Source organism: Scyliorhinus torazame, chromosome 1, assembly GCF_047496885.1.
Source record: "Scyliorhinus torazame isolate Kashiwa2021f chromosome 1, sScyTor2.1, whole genome shotgun sequence".
NCBI lineage: Eukaryota > Metazoa > Chordata > Chondrichthyes > Carcharhiniformes > Scyliorhinidae > Scyliorhinus > Scyliorhinus torazame.
In genome coordinates, this window is record NC_092707.1 from 385822415 (window position 1) to 385849670 (window position 27256).

The following is a 27256-nucleotide window of genomic DNA, read 5'->3' on the forward strand; positions in this document are numbered from 1 at the left end:
GGTGGAAGATATAGGAGGGATATCAGAGGTAGGTTCTTTACCCAGAGAGTAGTGGGGGCATGGAATGCACTGCCTGTGGAAGTAGTTGAGTCGGAAACATTAGGGACCTTCAAGCAGCTATTGGATAGGTACATGGATTACGGTAAAATGATATAGTGTAGATTTATTTGTTCTTCAGGGCAGCACGGTAGCATTGTGCATAGCACAATTGCTTCACAGCTCCATGGTCCCAGGTTCGATTCCGGATTGGGTCATTGTCTGTGCGGAGTCTGCACGTCCTCCCCGTGTCTGCGTGGGTTTCCTCCGGGTGCTCCGGTTTCCTCCCACAGTCCAAAGATGTGCGGGTTAGGTGAATTGGCCAATGATAAATTGCCCTTAATGTCCAAATTGCCCTTGGTGTTGGGTGGAGGTGTTGAGTTTGGGTAGGGTGCTCTTTCCAAGAGCCGGTTCAGACTCAAACGGCCGAATGGCCTCCTTCTGCACTGTAAATTCAATGATAATCTATGATTAATCTAGGACAAAGGTTCGGCACAACATCGTGGGCCAAAGGGCCTGTTCTGTGCTGTATTTTCTATGTTCTATGTTCTTGGCCCATTTCAGGACCCTCTCTCTGTCTGTGAACCAGTGAAATCTCACCACCATCGCCCTTGGCGGCTCGTTTGCCTTGGGCTTCCTCGGCAGCACCCGGTGCGCCCCTTCCAGCTCCAGCAACCCCGGGGGGGCCTCCGCGCCCATCAGCACCCCGATCATTGTGCCCGCATATGCCGCGGAGTCGGCCCCCTCCACTCCTTCAGAGAGACCCAGGATCCGCAGATTCTTTCTCCTCGACCTGTTCTCCAGGTCTTCGAGTCTTCCCGCCCACCTCTTGTGTAGCGCCTCGTGCTGCTCCACTCTCACCGCCAAGCCCACGAGCTCGTCCTCGTTCTGGCTGACTCTTTTCTCTACCTCCTGGATCTTAACCTCGTGGGCCTTCTGGGTGATCCCGAGTCCTTCAATTGCCGAAAGCATAGGCGCCAGCATCTCCTTGCGCATCTCCTCGCGCTGCTCTTCGAAGCAGCGCTTGATGAACTCCTGCAGCTCTCCTTTGTCCCTGGCCGCCGCCATTTTTTTTTTTTCACCCTGCTTCTCCCGTTGCTCCAGTGCCACTTTTCTGGCCGTTGCACTTCGGGTCTGTTTCATAGGCGTTGGAGGGGGACCTTCTCTTCCCTTCCCCACGGGTTTTTGTCGAAAAAAGTTCCGTTGGGGCTCCTCTAGCGAGCCCGAAAGTCCGTGGTAGCGGGAGCTGCCGACTCGTGCGGCTTAGCTCCGCATCGCCGCACCCGGAAGTCTGTAACTAATATATTTAACCTAACAATTTTATATCACATTCGTCAATATGAGCCCTATGCAGCACATTAAACTACATGAGACTCTGTCTTGCACACGAGGATGAATCTATCCTCCGCAGAGCCTCACTCCACACCCCAGCTTGCATTGCCCCTCCCAGTTGCACCGGACCTCCTCAGCTCCCCTTATATATCTGACACCTTACCCTCGCCTATCTCATCCTTGGACAGCAGCTTGTCCTGTAGCGCTGGAGTGGCAGCTGCGGGAACGAACCCACCTCCTTCCTCAAGACGTCCCTCACCTGCAGGCACCTGAACCCATTCCCATACACTCCCTCAAGCTCTTCCAATTCTGCAAACTTACCCCCCCCCCTGAAAAAACACACTATCCCCAACCGCCCCCACCCCGGAAACCTCGCATCCAGCCCCACGAGAACAAACCTGTAATCATCACAAATCGACACCCACAGGGGCATGCCTTCCATCCTTCAGTGCTGCTGACAATAATTCCACACCCTCAACGCTGATACCACCACCAGGATAGTGGAGTGCCTGGCCGGCGAGAACGGAAGAGGCGCCAACTATAACGCCCCTTTACACTAAGCCTCCTCCATCCATACCCACACCGACCTCCATCCACCGCTCACTTCCGAACTATATCTATGTTCGCCAACACCCTCCTAGCCCGGGGAACCATTCCCACGAACCCCAGTATCTTAATCACCCAACTAAAAAAAAAGACTTGGGCACAAAAATTGGGAACAAAAACTTTGGCAACACTGTCATCTTTTCTGTCTGGGTCCTTCCAGCCAATGACAAAGGCAACACATCCCACCTCCTAAAGTCCTCCTTCATTCCCTCCACCAGCTTTGCCAGATTTAACTTGTGCAGCTGGACCCAACTCTGTGTGCGTGTATCCACAGATAACAAAAGCCCACTCCTGCCAACTGAAACAGTAACCTCCTTAATTGCCCGTCTCCGGGTGTTAATCTGGAATACTTCACTATTCCTCATATTGAGCTTATACCTTGAAAAAAGACTGAACACCGCCCATAATCATGTTGAAGCTCTCAACCGGGTTTGCAAATTATAAGAGGTATTCAGCGTATAAAGAGACTGGTGCTCCACCTCACCCTCCTCTCAATGGCCCACCATCCCTTGAAGCCCTAAGTGCCATTGCTAATGATTCAATCACTAGGACAAAGAGCAAAGGGCAGAGCGGGCACCTCTGCCTCGTCCACCCGGTACAACCCAAAATACTCCGACTTGACCCTATTGGTCCGCACACAAGTTAGGTGCCCTATACAACAACCTCACTCAGTGTACTAGCCCCTGTCCAAACTGAATCGCCCCAGCATCTCGAAAACATTTTTTTTTTAATTCGATCTTGGGATGTGGGCGTCGCTGGCTCGGCCAGTATTTGTTGCCCATCCCTTATTACCCTTGAACTGAGTGGCTTGCTAGGCCATTTAAGTGGGGGGGGAAGTTAAGAGTCAACCACACCGCTGTGTGGATCGGGAGTCACATGTAGGCCAGACTGGATAAGGCCGGCAGATTTCCTTCCCTGAAGTGCATTAGTGAACCGGATGGGTTTTTACGACAAACGGCAATAGTTTCATGGTCACTATTATTAGACTTTTAATTGCAGATTTTTTTTTCACTGAATTCAAATTTCACCATCTGCTATGGTGGGATACAAACCAGCTACCCCAGACCATAACCTGGCTCTCTGGATTACAAGTCCAGTGGCAATACCACTACGCCACTCCACACAGTTCAAAATCCTTCTCTGCGCCCATTGGCACAACCACCTCCACCTCCCAGCCAGTTATGGCCATCATTATCACGTTCAATAGCCTCCGAACATTAGCCAATAGCTGCCCCCCTACTGAACCCCATCTGCTCCTCCCCATCACCCCCGGCACACAGTGCTCTGTCCGCACCGGCAGCACCTTCGCATCCACATTTAACAATGATATCGGGCCATACGACCCACACTGCACCAGGTCTTTGTCTTCCTTTAAAATGAGCGCGATAGGCGCCTGACACAGCATATCCTCCCTACCGACTCATTGCACATCTCCACCAACAAAGGCCCCAGCTTCGAACCAAACCTTTTATAAAACTCCAGTGAGAACCCGTCCAGGCCCAGGGCCTTCCCCGACTGCACCTCCCCCATTCCAATCGGGGACCCCATCCCCTGCACCCTCACCTCATCCACCCTTGCAAACTCCAGCCCATCCAGAAACCGTCTCATGCCCTCATCCATGCCAGGGGCTCCAAGCTGTACAATCTCCGATAAAAAGCCTCAAACATGCTATTTACCTCCTCCGGCTCAGTTACCAGCTAGTTCCCCACACCCTCTGTCCTTCCGTCCCTCATATGACCAATCTCCCTCGAGCCACCTGCCTCCTCAGCTGGTGCACGACTATCCTGCTCGCCTTCTCCATACACTCGTACATTGCACCTCTGACCCTGCACAGATGTCCCACAGCCTCCCCAGTTGACATTAGCCCAACTCAATTTGGAACTTCTGCCTCTCCTTCGGCAGTGCCTCCTCAGACACCACTGAGAATCTCCAGTCTACTGCCAGAATGATCTCTACCAACCTCGGCCTCTCTGCCCATTCCGTCCTCAGCTTATGTGCCCCAATTGAGATAAACTCTTATCTAACCACTGCCTTCAATGCTCACACAGCATAGCCACAGAGACTTCCCCCATCTTATTATGCCCCACATAGTTCTGGCCAACTCTATCTCACAGACCCCCTTGTCGGCCAGTAACTCCCAATAGTGGCCTCTGGGAACTCAAAGCCTCCATCCGCAAGTCCACCCAGTGTGGCACATGGTCGGACACCACGATCGCCAAATACTCGGTTCCAACCACCCCTGCAACAGTGCCTTGCCCAGGACAATAACAAAAAAATCAGTCTGGGAGTACCCCTTGGGGACATACAAAATAAACAAAAATTCCTTCGCCCTGGGCCTCTTAAGCCGCTAAGAGTCCACCGCCCCCATTCACTCCATAAATCCCAACAACTCCTTCGCCATTACAACAGTCTCATAGATCTGGAGCACGTGTCCAGCCTAGGATCCAGCATCGTATTAAAATCCTCCCCCGCCATGATCAGCACATGCGTGTCCAGGCCTGGATCTTTGCCAGGATTTGCCTCACCGCCCCAATTTGGGGCATAAATGTTCACGAGCACCATGGGCACCCCCTCCAACCTCCCATTCACCATCACAAATCTACCCCAGGGTCCGCCACTATGCTCCCCACCGCAAAGGACACCCTCTTATTAATTTGTGTCAGCAAACACCCCATCCACCCCCGACCCCGCTATCCCCAACAGAGACAAAGAGAAGGAAACCCCCCCACACACACACACACGCAACAAATCTATCCCGCACTTCACTCCCATTAACCAGCCGATCCACTAGCATGGTGGCCCCCACTCGGGGCAACTGCCTTCCTCCAAACCGCCCCAATCTCTCATACCCACTCCTCCACCTACCTACTTGTATCCGCAGCCCCATTAATCCACATGACACAAAACATGAAGTAGTTCATAGTTTCTAATCGGTTGCGATTTGCCTGTTAATGCATTTCAACTTCTGTTGATTCTGGATTTTAGTGTATAGGGTGTTACCCAGGATAGTGGGCGGGATTCTCCAGTCCGCCAGCAGCGTGTTTTTCGGCCGTGTGCCATTCGCTGGCGGCGGGATTTTATCTCCCCGCCAACTATCAATGGGATTTCCCATTCTAACGTCACCACCCCTCTGCGAAACCCATGGGCGGGGTGTGTTGCTGGCAGGAAAAGAGCACAACAGCTGGAGAATTCAGCCCAATATTTTGTTTGCTTTGTTACTCTCTTGAATAGAAAAATGCTGATTTAAACAGTGGGATTTTGTGACTTCATTTTTTAAGTAAATAACTGGGTGGTACAGTGGTTAGCACCAGCACCAGGGACCCGTGTTCGATTCCGGCCTTGGGTGACTGTGTGGAGCTTGCACACTCTCCCAGTATTCTGGTTTCTTCCCACAGTCCAAAGATGTGCAGGTTCAATAGATTGGCTGTGATAAATACGTTGGGTTACAGGGATAGGGCGGGGAGTGGTCTGAGGTGGAGTGCACAGAATGGCCTCATTCAGCACTGTAGGGTTTCTATGGATTTCTGATTTCTTCTTCCCTGCTGCGGCTTTCTATATGATAGCTGATCTTCAGCTTCAACTTTCTGCCCGCTTCCCATATGCCTCAATTTCCTAGAACACCAAAAATATGTCCATCTCGGCCTTAAATATGGAACATCCATAAACGTCTGGAGTAGAAAATGGTTTGCTCTCAGCACATTCGCAAATTAATTACCACTCAAGACACGTTGCTTTTCATAATTTCTTGGGCAACAATCGTTATTTACATAGTGTTTTTAAAGTAATAAAATGCCACTATGTGCCTCACAGGAACATTATAAAATAAGACACCAAGCCATATAAAGAATATTTTAAGTCAAGTGGCCAAAATCCTGGTCCAAGATATTGGTTTTAACACTCAAAGGAGGAAATTGAGGTAGAAAGGTAAAGAGGTGTAAAGAGGGTATTCTAGAGCTTAGATCCTCAGCAACTTAAGGCACTGGTGAGCTATTAAAAATGGAGATGTTCAATAGACCAGAATTAGATGAGCAGAGATGATGGATAGCTGTGGGGCGGGAGGAAATTGCAAAGGCAGGGCAGGTACAGGTCATGGAGGGACTTGAAAACAAGGATGTAAATTTAAAATCAAGGTTTTGCTTACCACGAGCCAAAGAATATCAAAGGTATTAGGTGAACAGAACTTGGTGATACGATAGCACAGTGGTTAGCACTGTTGCTTCACAGCACCAGGGTCCCAGGTTTGATTCCCGGCTTGGGTCACTGTCTGTGTGAAGTCTGCATGTTTTCCCTGTGTCTGTGTGGGTTTCCTCCGGGTGCTCCGGTTTCCTCTTAAGTCCTGAAAGACATGCTGTTAGGTGAATTGGACATTCTGAATTCTCCCTCTGTACCCGAACAGGCGCCGGAATGTGCGACTAGGGGCTTTTCACAGTAACTTCATTGCAATGTTAATGTAAGCCCAATTGTGACAATAAAGATTATTAAAAAAAGTTCAGACATGGGTAGCAAAATTTTAAATTACCTCAAGTTTATTGGGGGGGGGTGGGGGGCAGAAAGAGGGAGAAAAATATAGCTCTTGGGGCTAGAGGGATAAAAGAATATGGGGGGAAAGGGGGAACAGGTTAGGGAGTTGGATGATCAGCCATGATCATAATGAATAGCGGTGCAGGCTTGAAGGGCAGAATGTCCGACTATTTTCTATGTTTCTATGGATAAGCAGTCCGATATGTTAACAAAAGTTAGAGTTGAGATAGATGGTGATCCACAGAATCCCTACAGTCAGAAGGAGACCATTTGGCCCATCAAGTCTCCACCAACCCTCTGAAAGGGCGCTCTACCTAGGCTCACTAACCCCCCCATCCTATCTCCATAACACAAAACATTGATCATGTCCAATCCACCTAACCTTCACATCTTTAGACTGTGGGAAGAAGCCAGAGCACCCGGAGGAAACACACGCAGACATTGGGAGAACATGCGAACTCCACACAGTCACCCAAGGCTGGAATCGAACCTGGGAGCCCAGCACTGTGAGGCAGCTTTTCTAACCACTGTGCCCCCATTTGATGAAGATCAAGGTGCCATCAGCTTACATCCAAAAACTAATGCTATACTTCGAATGATGTCACTGAGGGGCAGCATGTTGGTGAGAAAAAGGATAAAGGAAAAGGTTAAAGGAAAAGGACAAATCTTTGGGGGACACCAGAAATAACAGTGTACAAGCAGGAAGTGAAGCTGGCTATGATTAGACAGATAAAACTGGAACTGGGTGAGAGGAGTCCCATCCAGCTGGAAGATGGTAGAGAGGCATCGGAGAAAGATGGTGTGAGCAGCCATGTCCAAAGCTGCAGACAGGTTGAGAAGGCAAAAGAGTGCGATAGTTTACAGTGACATGGGATGTCATTTGTGGCTTTGACCAGAGTTGTTTCAGTTTGGTGACAGGGTGGAAACCTGATTGGCCAGATTCAAACATGGAATTCTGGAAAAATTGGCCACTTATTTGGGAGATGACATCAAGAACTTGAGAAGCAAGGGAGGTTGGAGAGGGCTGTGACTCAGGATAAGAGGCTGAGATGAAGATTTAGAACTGAGATGAGGAAAATTACTTCACTCAAATGATTGCGAATCTCTACCCAAGACAGTTGTGGATGCTCCATCACTGAACACATTTAAGGCTGGGATAGACAAGTTTTTGGTGCCTCAGGAACTTAAGGGATACGGGGAGAGGTTTGGGAAAAAGGAGTTGAAGCCCAAGGTCAGCCATGATCGTACTGAATGATGGAGTCGGTTTGGCAGGTCATGTAGTCCATTCCTGCTCCTATTTCTTGTGTTCTTAAGATGTGGTGGTAGTTTGAAAGCACAATGAGGTCAAGGGTTGGCTTTTGAGGAGATGCATGGTCAGATTTAAACGAGTGAGAAACAGCACTGACGAGGGAGATTTGTTAATAATATTGGCTAGCATGGAGGCCAAAAGAGAAAGTTGGGTGTTCAACAGCTTAGTGGGAGTATGGTGGAGGGAGCAGGACATTGGGCACTGGACAATATAAGCTGAGAGAGAGAATGTATAAGCTCAGGAGAGAGAGAATGTATATGCTGAGAGAGAGAATGTATAAGCTGAGAGAGAGAATGTATAAGCTGAGAGAGAGAGAGAATGTATAAGCTGAGAGAGAGAATGTATAAGCTGAGAGAGAGAGAATGTATAAGCTGAGAGAGAGAATGTATAAGCTGAGAGAGAGAATGTATAAGCTGAGAGAGAATGTATAAGCTGAGAGAGAGAATGTATAAGCTGAGAGAGAGAATGTATAAGCTGAGAGAGAGAATGTATAAGCTGAGAGAGAGAATGTATAAGCTGAAAGAGAATGTATAAGCTGAGAGAGAATGTATAAGCTGAGAGAGAGAATGTATAAACGGAGAGAGAGAGAATGTATAAGCTGAGAGAGAGAGAGAATGTATAAGCTGAGAGAGAGAGAATGTATAAGCTGAGAGAGAGAATGTATAAGCTCAGAGAGAGAGAATGTATAAGCTGAGAGAGAGAATGTATAAGCTCAGAGAGAATGTATAAGCTCAGAGAGAATGTATAAGCTGAGAGAGAGAGAATGCATAAGCTGAGAGAGAGAATGTATAAGCTGAGAGATAGAATGTATAAGCTCAGAGAGAGAATGTATAAGCTCAGAGAGAGAATGTATAAGCTCAGAGAGAGAATGTATAAGCTCAGAGAGAGAGAGAATGTATAAGCTCAGAGAGAGAGAATGTATAAGCTCAGAGAGAGAATGTATAAGCTGAGAGAGAGAATGTATAAGCTGAGAGAGAGAATGTATAAGCTGAGAGAGAGAATGTATAAGCTGAGAGAGAGAGAGAATGTATAAGCTGAGAGAGAGAATGTATAAGCTGAGAGAGAGAGAATGTATAAGCTGAGAGAGAGAATGTATAAGCTGAGAGAGAGAATGTATAAGCTGAGAGAGAATGTATAAGCTGAGAGAATGTATAAGCTGAGAGAGAGAATGTATAAGCTGAGAGAGAGAATGTATAAGCTGAGAGAGAGAGAATGTATAAGCTGAAAGAGAATGTATAAGCTGAGAGAGAATGTATAAGCTGAGAGAGAGAATGTATAAACGGAGAGAGAGAGAGAATGTATAAGCTGAGAGAGAGAGAGAATGTATAAGCTGAGAGAGAGAGAATGTATAAGCTGAGAGAGAGAATGTATAAGCTCAGAGAGAGAGAATGTATAAGCTGAGAGAGAGAATGTATAAGCTCAGAGAGAATGTATAAGCTCAGAGAGAATGTATAAGCTGAGAGAGATAATGCATAAGCTGAGAGAGAGAATGTATAAGCTGAGAGATAGAATGTATAAGCTCAGAGAGAGAATGTATAAGCTCAGAGAGAGAATGTATAAGCTCAGAGAGAGAGAATGTATAAGCTCAGAGAGAGAGAATGTATAAGCTCAGAGAGAGAATGTATAAGCTCAGAGAGAGAGAATGTATAAGCTCAGAGAGAGAGAGAATGTATAAGCTCAGCGAGAGAATGTATAAGCTCAGAGAGAGAATGTATAAGCTCAGAGAGAGAATGTATAAACTCAGAGAGAGAGAATGTATAAACTCAGAGAGAGAGAATGTATAAGCTCAGAGAGAGAATGTATAAACTCAGGGAGAGAATGTATAAGCTCAGAGAGAGAGAGACTGTATAAGCTCAGAGAGAAAATAAGGAGAGCTGGGAGGGAAACTAGATGCATGCTGCAAATAAATCTCAGGTATTTTATACCTCTCTTAGCAGATCTGTATAACCAGAACGTCTGATTATTTAAAAATTAGATTTTGGGATCCTAAATTAACAAATATCTTAAGTAATAGAACAAATGTTATTCATTACATAGTGTAATATTCCTGCTCTTATAAAATAGCACATCATTTAACTTACCACAAGTAATGCTACATGAAAGGCAGCAATATTAAAAACAGCATGCTTGTTCACACGCACATCACATTTCATGACAGATGCAAAGCAATCTTAAAATACTGTGCGCTTCTCAGCTGCAACTTGGAACTGACAAAACACATTTCAATCACAATTCTTTGGCCAGTTAAAGTCTGGGCTTGTGAAAACTTAATAGTTAGCTTTGTGGCCTGAAATAATGTAGTTCCATCTTAACAGAATAACCATTACAGAACATGACACTCCAGTACGTATAAAACAGCACAACATGAGCAGCACTTTAGAAGATCAATTTTATGTATATAAATTTAAAGTACTGTCCCCAGTGCGTATCCACCACACTTAAGTGCAAAACAACCTTAAAGAAAAGGTCAGATATTTTGTGTTCTGAGCATGAACTTACTCGCAATGTACTGTGCTCTAACTGACCTCACCAATTTATACATTTACAATTACCAGGAGTCCCACTTATGCAATGGTTTCCATTCCCTACGGTAGCAGATAATCGTGACTGTCATTGTTCAAACCCCCCGAGAACAATGATGTACAACTGTACTAGTACTTTTTTCATTCAAGAGTGTATTCATAACCTTTTCTGAAAAATTCATTGAGATAGCATTTCAGCCCCAATTTTAACCAAATCTGGCCAATAAGAATGTGACAGGTTCAGGACGGACACCATTTCACACCCCAGCTGATCTTAAAATTGGATGGAATATATGACTGGCTTCCTACTTGAGCCCCACTCCCTCTGCCCCCCCCCCCCCTCCCAACCTCCCAGATGGATTAGGTTACAATCATAGCATTGGTTGCATGCACTATAAATGAATTGACAATTTGGAAATTTTAGTCAAGCAGTCCAAGCTGGTTGTATTTTCAGTGATTGCATTCTGGCGTGCACAATGTTTCTTACCCAAACCTGATAAAGCAAGAAACTTCAATCCAACTTCTAGCACTGACTTTATAATAATCAATGTTTTATGCACGTGAAATTTTAGTCCTTTTTTTATTAAACTATCCAAATGTTCTCCTGTACAAAGATCATGATATCCAGGTTATTGCCAAATAATTTTGTACAGATATTAATAGACATAAATGCAACTTAGAACTGTTTCAAAGAAAGCTTTACACTTAGCCAAGAACCTGAATCCCACTACTTCAGGAGGTTTGCATAGCTAGAAATAATACTGTTCCACAAATTACCCAAGACACTACACATGCAGAAGATTAGAAACAGACCACAGTGTGGAATACAAATTTTAACAATTCTTAAAGAGGTTTTAACAGAGGGATCATATAATGAATTACCTTTTATTTGGGTCTTTTATAAGCAATCCAGAAAGTAATGATTTTGCATCTGATGAGAGTGTTCTGGGAAATTTAATGTCTTCCATTAGGATCAATTCAAAAAGTTTCTCATGGTCCTGGTTGTAAAAAGGTAGCCGACCACACATCATCTCATACATAACAACACCCAGACCCCACCAATCAACAGCGCGGCCATAGTCGTTGTCTTCTAAAACCTATGCAAATAAAGTAAACAAAGGACATGTTTGCCACAGCTTGAATACCAACTGAGTTTTCATTTTGCCCAAAGTATTAATAAAAGTAAACTTTTAAACAACTTTTGAGTTAAATGTCACTAAAATATTGAAATGGCCAGGTCAAAGTATATAATCCACCCAAGCCTTTTATTTTCAAGAGAATGTACAATGTTTTTCTGCATTAATAATATTTTCGCCTTTTTTTCTAAAACCATCCAAATTTTCTCCTGTATGAAAATCATAATATCCAGGTTTATACGAAACACTTTTGATTAGTCATCACTTCTTGCTCATCAGCTCAACAAGAACCCAAGGCATTTTTCACATTATTTTAAATGTAATTCAAACTGCTGTATAAGTTTCTCTTAATGGCGTATATTTAAACTACAGTTCTAAGCTGAAACATTCAGCTTGTACTGCAATGTAGTGAAGGGAGAAGCAGATTGTGCCAAAATTTAGACAGATATAGCAGGATTCTATAGAGATAGAGTGAGAGATATCACAGGAACAATGAAAGCTTGCACAGGACAGAGTTGCCAGAAGTCAGTTTGCCAGCAACATGTCTAGACAATTGATGTTGTTTGGCATGATATCTCAGATTTGATGCAAGATTTGTTTAAATAAAGCCATTATACTACAATTTTGCCACCATTTGCCACCCTTGTTTATCATCATAATTCCCAAGTCCATGTTCAGGAAACAACATTTATCACAGCTCCAATATTAATTTTTTTTTGGCTTCCAAGCTGCAGCCCACATGCAAGTTAATGTGCAAAGCCCTTTCAGCAATTGAAAGTTTTACATGTGATGATTCCAATGATGTATCAAATTACATGCCAACTATCTTAATTTCCCCATCCCAAAAGGGGTAGAAAATACATAGAATTTACAGCACAGAAAGCTCAACAAGTCAACGGGATTGTCTATGTTTCCATCTTTTGTCTCCAAGTCTACCATCTGTAGCCACCTAAAATGGCTGATTCCCGATTAGAATGGTCAAACCCCGATCTAAAATGGCGAATGAAAGAGGCTGATGGGAAAATCAGCCAACAGGACTCAAATGGACAGCTGCAGGCAAAACAGTGTATTCGGCTCTGGGGAAGTCAGCCCAGACCGATACCTGCAGCCATTAACATCACAACAACCCAGCCATCTGCATAGTAAGCAGCCATCCCCGGGAACAATTGCTACATATTAGCAACATAAAGCCGATCCAGACCTTTCGGCGCCAGCAGTGGCTGGGACAAAGGAAGGTAGTCCATTATTGGAGCATATCGAACCAAGTGATTGGGACCAAGTCCAATCACTTGGAACCAGGGTCAAGGTCCGCCCCGAGAGGCAGGAAGCCCCTGGGAACTATAAGAATAGGGGCCAAGTTCAGATCGACCCTTCTTCTCCTGCTCGCAACCTTCGAGACCCTTCGACAAAGAAACAAGTAAGTCTTACTCCAGCGATCGCTACCAGATAGGTGCTCCAGACTATCAACTCGTACCAGCCTTTTGAATCCCGCAGGCCAGAACCAATTCGATACACCATTCGTTTCCCTGACCTGGTGGGCCATTTCCAAAGTTAAGTATTGGCCTTTAGTGGTAGGTAGTAGTCCAGAAGTAGGATTATTGTATAAGTATTTATTGCTGTATATAATAAATGATCGTTGATTTAACTTTTACAAAAGCGGTGTGCTGCATTATTAATCATACTTGGACTTGAACCACGTGGCGGTATCAGAAAGATACCTGGCGACTCGTGAGCAAAGGTGACAGAATTAGAGCTAATAAAACTAAGGCTAATAAGAGCAACATTTTGGCGACACCGCCGGGACCCGATCTAGAAGTGGAAAACCACTCCGGGAGAACTCAAGAAATTTGAATTAGAATCCAATTGGAAACAAAAAAACCCACAAGTGTTCAAGCAGTTCTGATTAATAATTCATAATTCGGAAGTGTGTGTATGCATGTGTAACTAACAGGGCTATAAGGTAAAACTGATAGATTTTGTTGCGTCAAAACTGTCGGAATTCTGTATTTTTGGAAATTAGCGCAAGCCGTACCCGCATCTACGACACCACCTCAGCCCCCTGTTCCAAATTTAAACGAAGCAAGCGGATAGGAGAGATGGCCATGCAGGCAATGCAACGCCTCATGAAACCCGAGGAATTTGCGGTCGCAGCGACCAGCAGCAGTAGAGTGGGACAGTGTCCCATTTGGGAAGAGGAAATCCGGAAATACCTCAAGGGCAAAGGATGGCCCATGTGGAATGATTAGAGAATCTAGAATTAAGGAGGAAATTAGCAGCAAAGGACGAAGAGGTGGCTGACGCCAAACGGGGTCACCAGTCTTGTCTGGCGCATTTGAGTAGTTTCCAGTCCCAGTATGAAAAAGCTTATCAGGCCACGCAGCGTGCCGTCCTGGTAAAGAAAGAAACAGAGAAGCAGGTGGAGACGCTACAGAAACAATGTAGTGATCTCAAGGCAGCCGTGAGAGCGCTCCACGCTGCAACCACAGAACTAAGACAGAGCACCATAGACCATGCAAAGTGCCGGAAGAAAATTGCAGACCTGCAATCACTGCTTTCTGTCCAGAAGGGATTTCAAGAAACCTTTGGGGAAAAGCTAGACCAGGAAGACGGCCCTGATTGGGAGGAATTACAGGAAACAGCGCAGAGATATGTTCAGGGAATATGTGCGCAGGGAAAGCCCCAAAGGAGAAAAGCACCCCCACCCCCCACACAGCAGGTAGTTCAGGCTCCCATGAACCCTGTAACAACCCACCGCACAGCCACATCAGACGAGGCGGAATTCCTGTATTCCACCCCCCCTCACAGTGACCAAATTACGGGACGCGTGTGCAAAAATCACACCGTTCCTCCCCGCTTCAGACCCACACCATTTCTTTGCCACCGTCAAACATCAGGCGACCATGTACGGCCTGGATGATAGAACCATGAGCTTTACATGCTCTCTAAGTTTGGATCCATCGGTAGCAGCAGCCCTTCCCGACCCACAGAACATAGGAGGAGGCACCCTTGCAGAAATGCATACCGCGATCCTGGATGCGATCGGGTATAACCGGGGTGACCCTGTAGATGGCCTAAATAAGTGTAGGCAGAAGAAGTCTGAACACCCCACAGCGTTCGCAGGACGCCTGTGGATTCACTTCGAAGCCGTTTTTGGAGACGTAGACCGTGCCCATTTGTCCCCAGACAATATGGCCACATGGACCCGCACCCTTATCTCCCATGCCACAGAGGCAGGACAGAATGCCTGTAATAGTTATGATCCCTCGGAGGAGGCTCATAACGAGAAGTGGGTGGTTAAAAGACTGTCCCGCATTTGGGAGCAGTCTGTTCACAATAAACCCGCCGCTAAAACCACCGAAGAAAAGCAAGCCGCCGCAGACATGCAGGCAGTAAAAGCCATACCTCACAACCCCGCCTGGGTAAATGAGGGAAAGAACAGCCCCCCACCCAAATCACAAGAATGTTACAACTGCGGACAGTTGGGACATTTTGCAAAAGAGTGCAATGGCCCTAAAAAGCCACAGAAAGCCCAACAAACAGGCATTCTGAGTAAGAAAAAGGCAGAGCCCATCCATTGCGTTAGCGCCCGTTCGGATCAGACGGACTCGACCGAAACGGACTGACAGTGTACGGGCTCCCCCAGTTGGGTCTGTGACACCCTTTGGGATAGGTCAGGACGACCCGTAGTCGCAGCGAAAATTCGGGGACAGCCTATCGAGTTTCTTTGGGACACAGGAGGGTCCCGCACCACCATAAATTCCTCCACCCTTTTTCAAAAGGACACGTGGCCCACTACAGCCACTATCACTCTCAGCGGCTTTACAGGCCACTCGCAGCAGGGGCACATCACAGCTCCTGTATCCATCCAAATCGGAACCATAACCACAAAACATCCCGTAGTTTTAGTAGACCTGCCCCACACAGCAGAACACATCCTGGGGATTGATTTTATGAATTCCCACCACCCATCCTTCGATTCAGTCAACCAGTGTGTCTGGAAGATGGCGAAATCCGCTAGAGCCCCTGCAACGCTCAACATAGGGGGCTATATGAACAAAATTAGCGCAGTAGGCGAGTTTTGGTTCAACCCCACCACGCTTAGCACGGACAGGCAGGTTAGGGCAGTCCTGCAAAAGAACAGGGCAGCATTCGCGACCCACAGGCACGACTGTGGACGGATGACTGGCTCCGTACAAGTAACAGGACCGGACCCTAGACCCCAAAAACAGTACGGATTCCCCCTAGAAGCAGAGGGAGAAATCCTAAAAGTTATAGAGAGCTTATTAGAGCAGGGCGTACTAAGATCGGTAGCCTCTACTAATAATGCCCCGATTTGGCCAGTAAGAAAGCCCGACGGATCATGGCACTTGACCATTGATTATCGGGAACTCAATAAAGTCACCCCCGCAGCAGCCCCCACCGTAGCAACAAGTCCCGAGACCATGCTCAAACAGGGACTCAACTCCCGCTATTTCACGGTTTTGGACATCAGTAATGGATTCTGGTCCATTCCATTGGCAAAGGCGTGCCAGTACAAATTTACCTTCACCTTTAAAGCGCAGCAGTACACGTGGACATGCCTGCCACAAGGATTCCACAACTCCCCCTCCATTTTCCACCGACAGCTGGCAAATGGACTAGCGAAATTTTCTCGCCCCGAATGTCTGGTACGGTATGTAGATGATCTACTACTGTAGACAGACACTAAGGAAGAGCACATTGAGCTTCTGTCCAAACTCCTGGAATTGTTACATTCCATTGGCTGTAAAGTCAACCCCAAAAAGGCCCAGATATTGGAAGAAAAAGTGGTATATTTGGTTACAATTATCACACACGGCAAACGCGAGATCGAGCACAAAAGAATTGACCCGATCGCTAAATTGCCCCTTCCCCAGAACGTTTCAGCCCTCCGGTCATTTTTAGGACTGGTTGGCTAATGCCGAAACCACATTGACGGTTGCCAGCAAGGCAGCACCCCTCTCAGACCTCCTAAAGAAAGGAGCCCCCTGGGAGTGGCTTCCGCAGCATACGGATGCTGTGGAATCATTAAAACAAGCGCTCATAGCCGCCCCCGCATTACAAGTTCCAGACCCGCTTTCCCCTTACGCAATAGAGGTAGCGACCACAGACCGCACCCTTTCAGCCGTGCTCCTGCAGGAACGGCATGACCAGTTAAGACCCGTGGCTTATGCCTCCCGAATTTTAGATGCTGTGGAGCAGGGATTTTCAGCCTGTGAGAGGCACCTGCTCGCAGTTTTCAGGGCAGTCCAGTACTTTTCCTACATTACCGGACTAAACCTACCGGACTAAACCCCATCACCATTTTGACTGAACACACCACCGCCCAACTTTTACTGGACGGACGACTCAAGGACGGTACCGTCAGCCAAACACGCGTAGCTAGGTGGACCATTTTCTTGCAAGGACGGGACATCACAGTAAAACGGACAAAGACTCACACATACTTAGTGGACAATTTACAGTACCCCGGAACCCCCCCACCCCCGAGTGTGAAATCATCCCTCCACACCACAACACAGGCCCCTTTATAGCAAAAACACCCCCCAGAAAAATAGGCCCCCTCAGAGCCCCCCTCACCCGGACACGTGTGAACCCATTAGGATTTATGTGGATGGATCTTCCACAGTCTTAGATGGGCAACGCATAACAGGTTGCGGGATTTATGTTGAGGACGCGCAGGGACGCGCCCTCGAGGAATTAGCATTGAAACTACCCGGACACTTAGGCGCGCAGGCAGCAGAGCTTGCGGCCATCGCGTACATAGTAGACCACCCAGGTTCCTTCCCCAGCCCAGCAGATATATACTCAAACAGCCTCTATGTCTGTAACAGCCTTACAGAATTTCTGCCCCTGTGGGAAGCAAGAGGATTTGTTTCCGCAGATGGGGAACCCCTCCCCCAGCCCCATTACTCCGCCATATTTTACAAAAAGCCCAGAACAGGACTTTTGGCATCATAAAAGTCCGCAGCCACCATAGTTCCTCCCCCCTGGAAATGTAAAAGCCGACCCACTGGCTAAGGCAGGATCCAGGCATGGGTACTTTTGGAAACCCCCCGAAAGCGCACCAGTGAGTGCGCCAGTGAGTGCAGTTCAGGTCACGCAGACTAGGATCGAGGATCTAGTAGAGGCCCAGAAGCAGGATAGCGCTCTCACTGAGATTGTGAAAGGGAAGTATCCAGCCTCCTACGAGAGGTTCAGAAATACACTAACCACACATGACGGTGTGGTGTTAAAGACACCCTTTATGTAGTTCCTGAGCAGGATAGGAACCAATTGATTTGTTTATTCCATGATGGTCATGGACACCAGGGAATCAATCCCACTACAGCCCACCTCAAACAGCTTTGTTGGTGGCCAAATCTCAAGGAAGATGTAAGCCATTACATTGAGAATTGCCTTATCTGTGCGGCGAACAACCCCGATAGATATGCCAAAAAGGCCCAACTCAGCCACATCCGACCCGTTAACGGCCCCTGGACTCACCTCCAGATTGATTTTATAGGTCCATTGCCCCCTTGCAGGAATGGCTATAAATATGTTCTGGTGGTCATAGACACTTTTACAAAGTGGGTGGAAGCATTTCCAGCCCGCACCAACACCGCGAAAACCACAACCAAGATCCTAACCCACCACATCTTTACAAGATGGAGACCCCCCGCAGTATTGAATCGGACCAAGGTTCTCACTTTACGGGACGGGTCATGCAGAATGTCCTCACGATATTTGGCATCACCCAAAAATTCCACATTGCGTACCACCCACAGTCGAGTGGTATAGTGGAGCGCATGAATCGGATCCTAAAAACCACCCTCAGAAAAATGGTCCAGCAGAACAACACCACTTGGGACTCAGTCCTCCCTTTTGCACTGATGTTTTTGCGTAACACTGTTTCCACCTCCACAGGTTACACCCCACACACTCTTATGACCGGACGCCCCATGAAAGGGACAGAATACTTGTTAGGTTTAGACCTGACCAGCCCTGAAGTAACGGCCCTCACCCACGAGAAAACCGTGGAGCAATTAGTTGCTAATGTAAAAACGTCTCAGTTAGCAGACGCAGTTAAATTGGGCACCAAAAAGAAACAGAGCAAGGCCTGTTTTGATAAGGCAGTGCATGCAACGGAGTGATATAGGACAGCAAGTGATGTTGTCTATATATAACTCCAGCACATTCCTGTCTCCAAAATACTCGGGTCCGTACCCCATTGCGGATAAAGTAAGCCCATCGGTTTACAAAATAAAATACCCAAATGGTAAGACTGCGTGGTTTCATATAAACCAGTTAAAGGCTTATGGAACACAGTCAAACCACGCCCACCACGTCATGCTTGACACAGCAGACCACACCCCACCCACAGCCAACGTAACCCTACCAACCCCCACCACGTCCAGCCCAGACACGGACTCGACCTCATCTCCACCCCCAAAATATACACTCCACCCCGGAACGCCCACAGACTGCAGCAGCAGAGACAGCGACTGTGATGATAGCCACAGCACGCCTCCCTACTATCCCCATACAACCGGACCCACACCCAGCGACTCCGACTACAATCCCAGTGATTCCTTCATGATCACTTTTCTAAACAAATCCCACCACCGAACCACATGGACGACCCCAACTTTGTCCCCACACAACTCGACACAACTCATTGGCACCGCGACAACTCCTACAGACTCGTCCGAAACGACGAGAGCAACCCCAACTCACACCAAGCAGCCCTTTCAGCCCTAATTCACTCCAGAGTTTGGCACCCAGGAGAAGGGGACGACCTTGAGTCTGACTCCCAAGCCGCCAACCCCTTTGCGACCCTGTTCGCAACAGAGAACTGAGGTGTCCACATGATGTTTAAAGGAAACGCTTGGGAGAAGTGTTGTCCTTCCTAATGGAACCTGCAGGATGCTTTATGTTGTTCGTACGTTTGTTTTGTGTTGTTCGTCCGACAGGAGAATTTTTTTTCCAGCCGCTTGTTCAGCGGTACCAACTTATCTGCAGATACCTGGTCAACAGACCAGACACTTGTTCAGCGGAACTAGCTTGTCTACAGACACTGGTCAAGAGACCACAAGCCTGTTCAGTGGAACTAGCTTTTCAGCTGCTACTGGTTTGGGTATCAGACGCCCGACCGTAGCTGCTCTTGTGATTCAAGGATAGAATCACTGTAGCAACCCCACCACGATGACTACATTTTGCCCGTTCTTGTCGGTTGCTCAGGCAGTGGAGAAACGGCGTGAGACCCGCCCTGCCTGGGGTCCCCCCGTTGGTCAAACACGCTCGGGTAGGGGTGATACGCCATTAGTAGCCGTCCTACCCGGGGACTCCATCTAAATCTTACCCGTCGCGGCCCATACGCACCTCATTTGACATTCTTTCATTTCAAAAAGTTTTTATTTGTTGAGGCGACCTTTAGGTTGCTGCCATCTGCTATTTACATCCAGGATCATTTGGATGGTAAATAAGCACTGGTCTGTCATTGGGAAGTGTGCCGTGTCCCAACATTTGTTTTGAAAAAAAAGAAGTGAGGGAGTCACACATAGTGACCAATTAGAAGGGTATAATTGGCCCCAAAGGACAGACACACTAACACGCCGGATATTAAACCAAGGTAGTTACAGATACAATGCCTGTTTTTACAGAACTCTAGAGGCTCCAGGACCGGAGAAAACAAAGAACACAAGAAGGAGAAGGAAAGAGGACAGCCAGGACAGCCATGAGGACTTCTTTCATCGTGCTCAACACTCTTTGTGGACGTTTGGTTGCGCGGGAACACGGACCCCATTACTTCAAATCTCCCTGCCGTTAATGTTTCACTGCCCCGCAGTACCCAAAGCCCAGTCACCAGCGACACTGCATCTTCCTGGTGTGCCAGGTTTATAACCTGGTACTCCCTGTCCTATGTGATCGAGGCACTGTTAGCGTTGGCGATACTCTGCTGTGTAGTGCAGACTATGCGCCTCTGCAAGTGGAGAAGGAGAGCGTACCATGCTCGAACCCCGGTATATCGGATCGGATCCCCTATATTCGGTTATGACCAGACCCCCGACACCGCGATCTATAACAAAATAATAAAGAGCATTCACTTGCGTTATTACTGTAAATAAAGAGATGTACAAAACATTTCATGAACAAAAAAAAAAATGTATGATCCTGAGCTTGACTGCCAAGCCAGGAAAGAGTATATTAAATGTTGTGATTGTTGTTGTATGTTTTAGGAAGATAGGAGAATGCAATGTTTAGGTATAGTGTATTTAGGTTAAATTAGAGGGTCCAAGTTTGTTATTTTGTAAATGCATGTCCCTACCTGACATAGCGCAGAATTGTTAGGTAAAAACTTTTTGTGCATAGCTAGGGTCAGAGCAGAGGCCATGTAGGAGTTGTCCCCCCCCCGGTCAGGGAATGGAAAGAACAAAATGTATGTGATCCTTCACGCTTTGCCACCTAAAATGGCTGATTCCCGATTAGAATGGCCAAACCCCGATCTAAAATGGTGAACGAAAGAGGCTGATGGGAAAATCAGCCAACAGGACTCAAACGGACAGCTGCAGGCAAAACAGTGTATTTGGCTCTGGGGAAGTCGGCCCAGAACGATACCTGCAGCCATTAATATCACAACAACCCAGCCATCTGCATAGTAAGCAGCCATCCCCGGGAACAATTGCTACATATTAGCAACACAAAGCCGATCCAGACCTTTCGGCGCCAGCAGTGGCTGGGACAAAGGAAGGTAGACGACCACCCCCCGATCAAGGAATCGCCCCATTATTGGAGCATATCGAACCAAGTGACTGGGACCAAGTCCAATCACTTGGAACCAGGGACAAGGTCCGCCCGAGAGGCGGGAAGCCCCTGGGAACTATAAGAATAGGGGCCAAGTTCAGATCGACCCTTCTTCTCCTGCTCGCAACCTTCGAGACCCTTCGACAAAGGAACAAGTAAGTCTTACTCCAGCGATCGCTACCAGATAGGTGCTCCAGACTATCGACTCGTACCAGCCTTTTGAATCCCACAGGCCAGAACCAATTCGATAGACCATTTGTTTCCCTGACCTGGTGAGCCATTTCCAAAGTTAGGTATTGGCCTTTAGTGGTAGGTAGTAGGATTATTGTATAAGTATTTATTGCTGTATATAATAAATGATCGTTGATTTAACTTTTACTAAGCGGTGTGCTGCTTTAATCCTTACTTGGACTTGAACCACGTGGCGGTATCAGAAAGATACCTGGCGACTCGTGAGCAAAGGTGACAGAATTAGAGCTAATAAAACTAAGGCTAATAAGAGCAACACATCACAACCATATAATTCCTTCTCCCTCACATGAGTCTAGCTTCGCTTAAATGCACTATACTATTCACTTCAACCACGCCCCATGCTAGAAAATTCCACATTTCACTACTTTATGGATAGAGGTTTCTTCAGAATTCCCTATTCGATATTTTAGTGGCTACGTTACATTCCTGGCCTTTGGCTATGCTTCTCCCAACATGAGGAAACATTGCATCGAATCATCTGAGGAGTGGCAATTCAATTCATTGCTGGATTGCCACTCCACCCCTTCGGTTTCACAGCCGGAGCTCCACATTTTTGTCCCAGACTTCCGAACCGGGCCAGAATGTAGTGTTCTGGGATTTTTTCATAGGGCCAGATTGTCAAGGAAAGTCAAGTAACATCTCCTTTTTATGACCCTAGTTGCCACATTTTGGTTCAACTCTTCATTCACTACTAGTGAAAAGCTTTGGGACATTTAAATAGTGTGAGGTAAATGGGTAGGGTGGTAGGGTGGATGTGTGTCAGCTGGCCAGGGTGTAGAGGTCAGGGAAAGGTGCAGGAGGGTCATGGGGACTTCGAGGATTGGGGAGAGATGGGATTCACTTGTATAATTACCAGGCGTGAGATATATTTTTCCTCTCTAACATTTTCTGGTTAATGAGCCAGGTAAGTGAATCAGAACCCTCTGAAGTTTCAGATTCTAAACTCAAGAGTTGGTGATTTTTCAGATGATGGGGAATTTCCCATTTGAAATTTAAACATCCTGGGCAATTCCCACTGAGTCCTTCCATTGGAATTTCCGATGGGTCCCCCAGCGCATCCTTCTGGGGCACAAATGTCCAGAGAATGCAAGATCTTGAATGTATCCATTTGAAACCTTTCATAATTTTAAAGACCGCTATTCGGTCACCCCTCAGCTTTTTCAAAAGCAAAGACACCCAGTCTGTCAATCTTTTCTTGATATGTTTGCACATGGATTTCTGCTATCATCCTTTCAAATCTTCGCTGCATCCTCCAAGGGGCTGGTTTAGCACACTGGGCTAAATCGCTGGCTTTTAAAGCAGACCAAGGCAGGCCAGCAGCACGGTTCGATTCCCGTACCAGCCTCCCCGAACAGGCGCCGGAATGTGGCGACTAGGGGCTTTTCACAGTAACTTCATTTGAAGCCTACTTGTGGCAATAAGTGATTTTCATTTTCATTCATTTCATTTCATTGTGCTTTTATATCCTTTTTTTAGATGAGGGCCAGAACTGCATACAGTCCTCGAAGTGTGGTCTAGCCAAAGTTTGATATAGGTTTTTAAAAACATTTTCATGGTATGTGGACGTCGCTGGCAAGGCCAGTCTTTGGCGTCTGTCCATAATGGCTTGTTAAGGTGATCGTGATGAGCAGTCTTCTTGAATCATTACAGTCCATGTGGTATGGGTACATCCACAGTGCTGTTAGAAAAATGTTTGAGGATTTTGAGGCAGCATCCGAGAAGGAATGAGGAAAGGCAACATAGTTCCAAATCAGGATAGCGTTGGGCTTGGAAGGAAACTTGCAGGTGGTGGTATACCCATGCACCTGCTTCCTTTGTCCTTTTAATCGTAGAGGTCTTGGATTGGTAAGTGCTATCAAAGGAGGCTTAGCAAGGTGCTGTAGTGCACCTTGTATATGGCACATGTTGCTGTGACTGTGCATTGGTGGTGGAGGGAGTGAGTGTTTAAGGTGGTGGATGGGGTGCCAATCAATCAACTAGGCAACTTTGCCCTGCATGATATCAGTTAAGGTCAGTTTCTGAATCAGTGGTAATTCCCAGGATGCTGATAGTGGGAGATTCAGCAATTATGATACCATTGCCTGTCACTTGTGTGGCTCGAATGTTACTTGGCACTTACTAGGCCAAGATTGGATGTTGACCACGTCTTACTGCAAATGGACAAGGACTGCTTCAGTATCTGAGAAGTTGCAAATAGTGCTGAACATTGTGCAATCATCAGCAGACCAACTTCTGACTTTATGATGAAGGGAAGGTCATCGATGAATCCACAAGACCATAAGACATAGGAATAGAATTAAGCCACTCAGCCCATCAAGTCTCCTCCACCATTCAATCATGGCTGATATTTTTCCCATCCCCATTCTCCTGCCTTTTCCCCATAAACCCAGATTCCCTTATTAATCAAGAAACAATCTATCTCTGTCTTAAAGACACTGTGATTTGGCCTCCACAGCCTTCTGCGGCAAAGAGTTCCACAGATTCACCACCCTGTGGCTGAAGAAATTCCTCCTCATCTCTGTTTTAAAGGATTGTGCCTTTAGTCCGAGATTGTGCCCTCTGGTTCTAGTTTTTCCTACAAGTGGGGATAGGGTGGAGGTGTTGATCTTGGGTAGAGTGCTCTTTCCAAGAGCTGGTGCAGACTCGATGGGCTGAATGGCCTCCTTCTGCACTGGAAATTCTATGAAATTCTATGATATGAAGTGGAAATGTCCTCTCCACGTCCACTCTATCCAGGCCTCGCAGTATCCTGTAAGTTTCAATAAGATCCCCCCTCATCCTTCTAAACTCCCAACGAGTACAGACCCAGAGTCCTCAACCGTTCCTCATACGATAAGTTCATAATTCCAGGGATCATTCTTGCGAACCTCCTCTACACCCTGTCCAAGGCCAGCACATCCTTCCTTAGATACAGGGCCCAGAACTGCTCACAATACTCCAAATGTGGTCTGACCAGAGTCTTATACAGCCTCAGAAGTACATCCCAGGTCTTGTATTCTAGCCCTCGACATGAATGCTGACATTGCATTTACCTTCCTAACTTCCGACTGAACCTGCACGATAACCTGAAAGGAATCGTGAATAAATACTCCCAAGTCCCTTTGTTCTTCCGATTTCCTAAGCAATTCCCCATTTAGAAAATAGTCTACGCCTCCATTCCTCCTTCCAAAGTGCATAACCTCATACTTATCCACATTGTATTCCATCTGCCACTTCCTTGCCCACTCTCCTAGCCTGTCAAAAGTCCATCTGCAGCCCCTCTGCTTCCACAATACTACCTGTCCCTCTACATATATTTGTACCTAGCATCGCGGAAACAGGAATATTCATAACCACTCACATAGTATCCGGTTAGTAGAAAATGCCACTCGCATAGTATCCGGTTAGTGGAAAATACCACTCGCATAGCATCCGATTAGTGGAAAATACCACTCGCATAGCATCCGGATGTGTGGAAAATACCACTCACATATCATCCAGTTAGTGGAAAATACCACTCACATAGCATCCGGTTAGTGGAAAATGCCACTCGTATAGCATCCGGTTAGTGGAAAATACCACTCGTAAAGCATCCGGTTAGTGGAAAATGCCACTCGCATAGCATCCGGTTAGTGGAAAATACCACTCGTATAGCATCCGGTTAGTGGAAAATGCCACTCGCACAGCATCCGGTTAGTGGAAAATGCCACTCGCATAGTATCCGGTTAGTGGAAAATACCACTCGCATAGCATCCGGTTAGTGGAAAATGCCACTTGCATAGCATCCGGTTAGTGGAAAATACCACTCGCATAGAATCCGGTTACTGGAAAATACCACTCGTATAGCATCGGGTTAGTGGAAAATACCACTCGCATAGCATCCGGTTTATTCGAAAATACTGCTCGCATAGTATCCGGTTAGTGGAAAATACCACTCGCATAGTATCCGGTTAGTGGAAAATGCCACTCGCATAGCAAGCAGTTAGTGGAAAATACTACTCGCATAGCATCCGGTTTATTCGAAAATACCGCTCGCATAGTATCCGGTTAGTGGAAAATACCACTCGCATAGCATCTGGTTTATTCGAAAATACCACTCGCATAGTATCCGGTTAGTGGAAAATACCACTCGCATAGCATCCGGTTAGTGGAAAATACCACTTGCATAGCCTCCGGTTAGTGGAAAATACCACTCGTATAGCATCCGGTTAGTGGAAAATGCCACTCGCACAGCATCCGGTTAGTGGAAAATACCACTCGCATAGTATCCGGTTAGTGGAAAATACCACTCGCATAGCATCCGGTTAGTGGAAAATGCCACTCGCATAGCATCCGGTTAGTGGAAAATACCACTCGCATAGAATCCGGTTACTGGAAAATACCACTCGTATAGCATCCGGTTAGTGGAAAATACCACTCGCATAGCATCCGGTTTATTCGAAAATACTGCTCGCATAGTATCCGGTTAGTGGAAAATGCCACTCGCATAGTATCCGGTTAGTGGAAAATGCCACTCGCATAGCAAGCAGTTAGTGGAAAATACTACTCGCATAGCATCCGGTTTATTCGAAAATACCGCTCGCATAGTATCCGGTTAGTGGAAAATACCACTCGCATAGCATCTGGTTTATTCGAAAATACCACTCGCATAGTATCCGGTTAGTGGAAAATACCACTCGCATAGCATCCGGTTAGTGGAAAATACCACTTGCATAGCCTCCGGTTAGTGGAAAATACCACTCGCATAGCCTCCGGTTAGTGGAAAATACCACACTCATAGCATCCGGTTAGTGGAAAATATCACTCACATATCATCCGGTTAGTGGAAAATACCACTCGCATAGCATCCGGTTAGTGGAAAATACCACTCGCATAGCATCCGGTTAGTGGAAAATACCACTCGCATAGCATCCGGTTTATTCAAAAATACCACTCGCATAGCATCCGGTTAGTGGAAAATATCACTCGCGTAGCATCCGGTTAGATGAAAATACCACTCGCATAGTATCCAGTTAGTGGAAAATACCACTCGCATAGCATCCGGTTAGTGGAAAATACCACTCACATAGCATCCAGTTAGTGGAAAATACCACTCGTATAACATCCAGTTAGTGGAAAATACCACTCGCATAGCATCCGGTTAGTAGAAAATACCACTCGCATAGCATCCGGTTTATTCAAAAATACCACTCGTATAACATCCAGTTAGTGGAAAATACCACTCGCAGAGCATCCAGTTAGTGGAAAATACCACTCGCATAGCATCCAGTTAGTGGAAAATACCACTCGCATAGTATCCGGTTAGTGGATAATACCACTCGCATAGTATCCAGTTAGTGGAAAATACCACTCGCATAGCATCCGGTTAGTGGAAAATACCACTCACATAGCATCCAGTTAGTGGAAAATACCACTCGTATAACATCCAGTTAGTGGAAAATACCACTCGCATAGCATCCGGTTAGTAGAAAATACCACTCGCATAGCATCCGGTTTATTCAAAAATACCACTCGTATAACATCCAGTTAGTGGAAAATACCACTCGCAGAGCATCCAGTTAGTGGAAAATACCACTCGCATAGCATCCAGTTAGTGGAAAATACCACTCGCATAGTATCCGGTTAGTGGATAATACCACTCGCATAGTATCCAGTTAGTGGAAAATACCACTCGCATAGCATCCGGTTTATTCAAAAATACCACTCGCATAGTATCCGGTTAGTGGAAAATGCCACTCACATAGTATCCGGTTAGTGGAAAA

The 27256-nt window shown here is 46.5% G+C and overlaps 1 protein-coding gene across 13 annotated transcripts in view; it reads right to left on the minus strand.

Moving 5' to 3' along the window:
- Nucleotides 1-27256, minus strand: part of akt3a (v-akt murine thymoma viral oncogene homolog 3a) — a 594281-nt gene that overhangs the window by 65965 nt on the left and 501060 nt on the right. For all 13 annotated transcript variants that reach the window (XM_072512671.1, XM_072512686.1, XM_072512765.1 and 10 more), the window contains one exon: nucleotides 11209-11423. In XM_072512671.1, the coding sequence (XP_072368772.1) occupies nucleotides 11209-11423 (215 nt within the window). The remainder of the gene's footprint in view (nucleotides 1-11208; nucleotides 11424-27256) is intronic.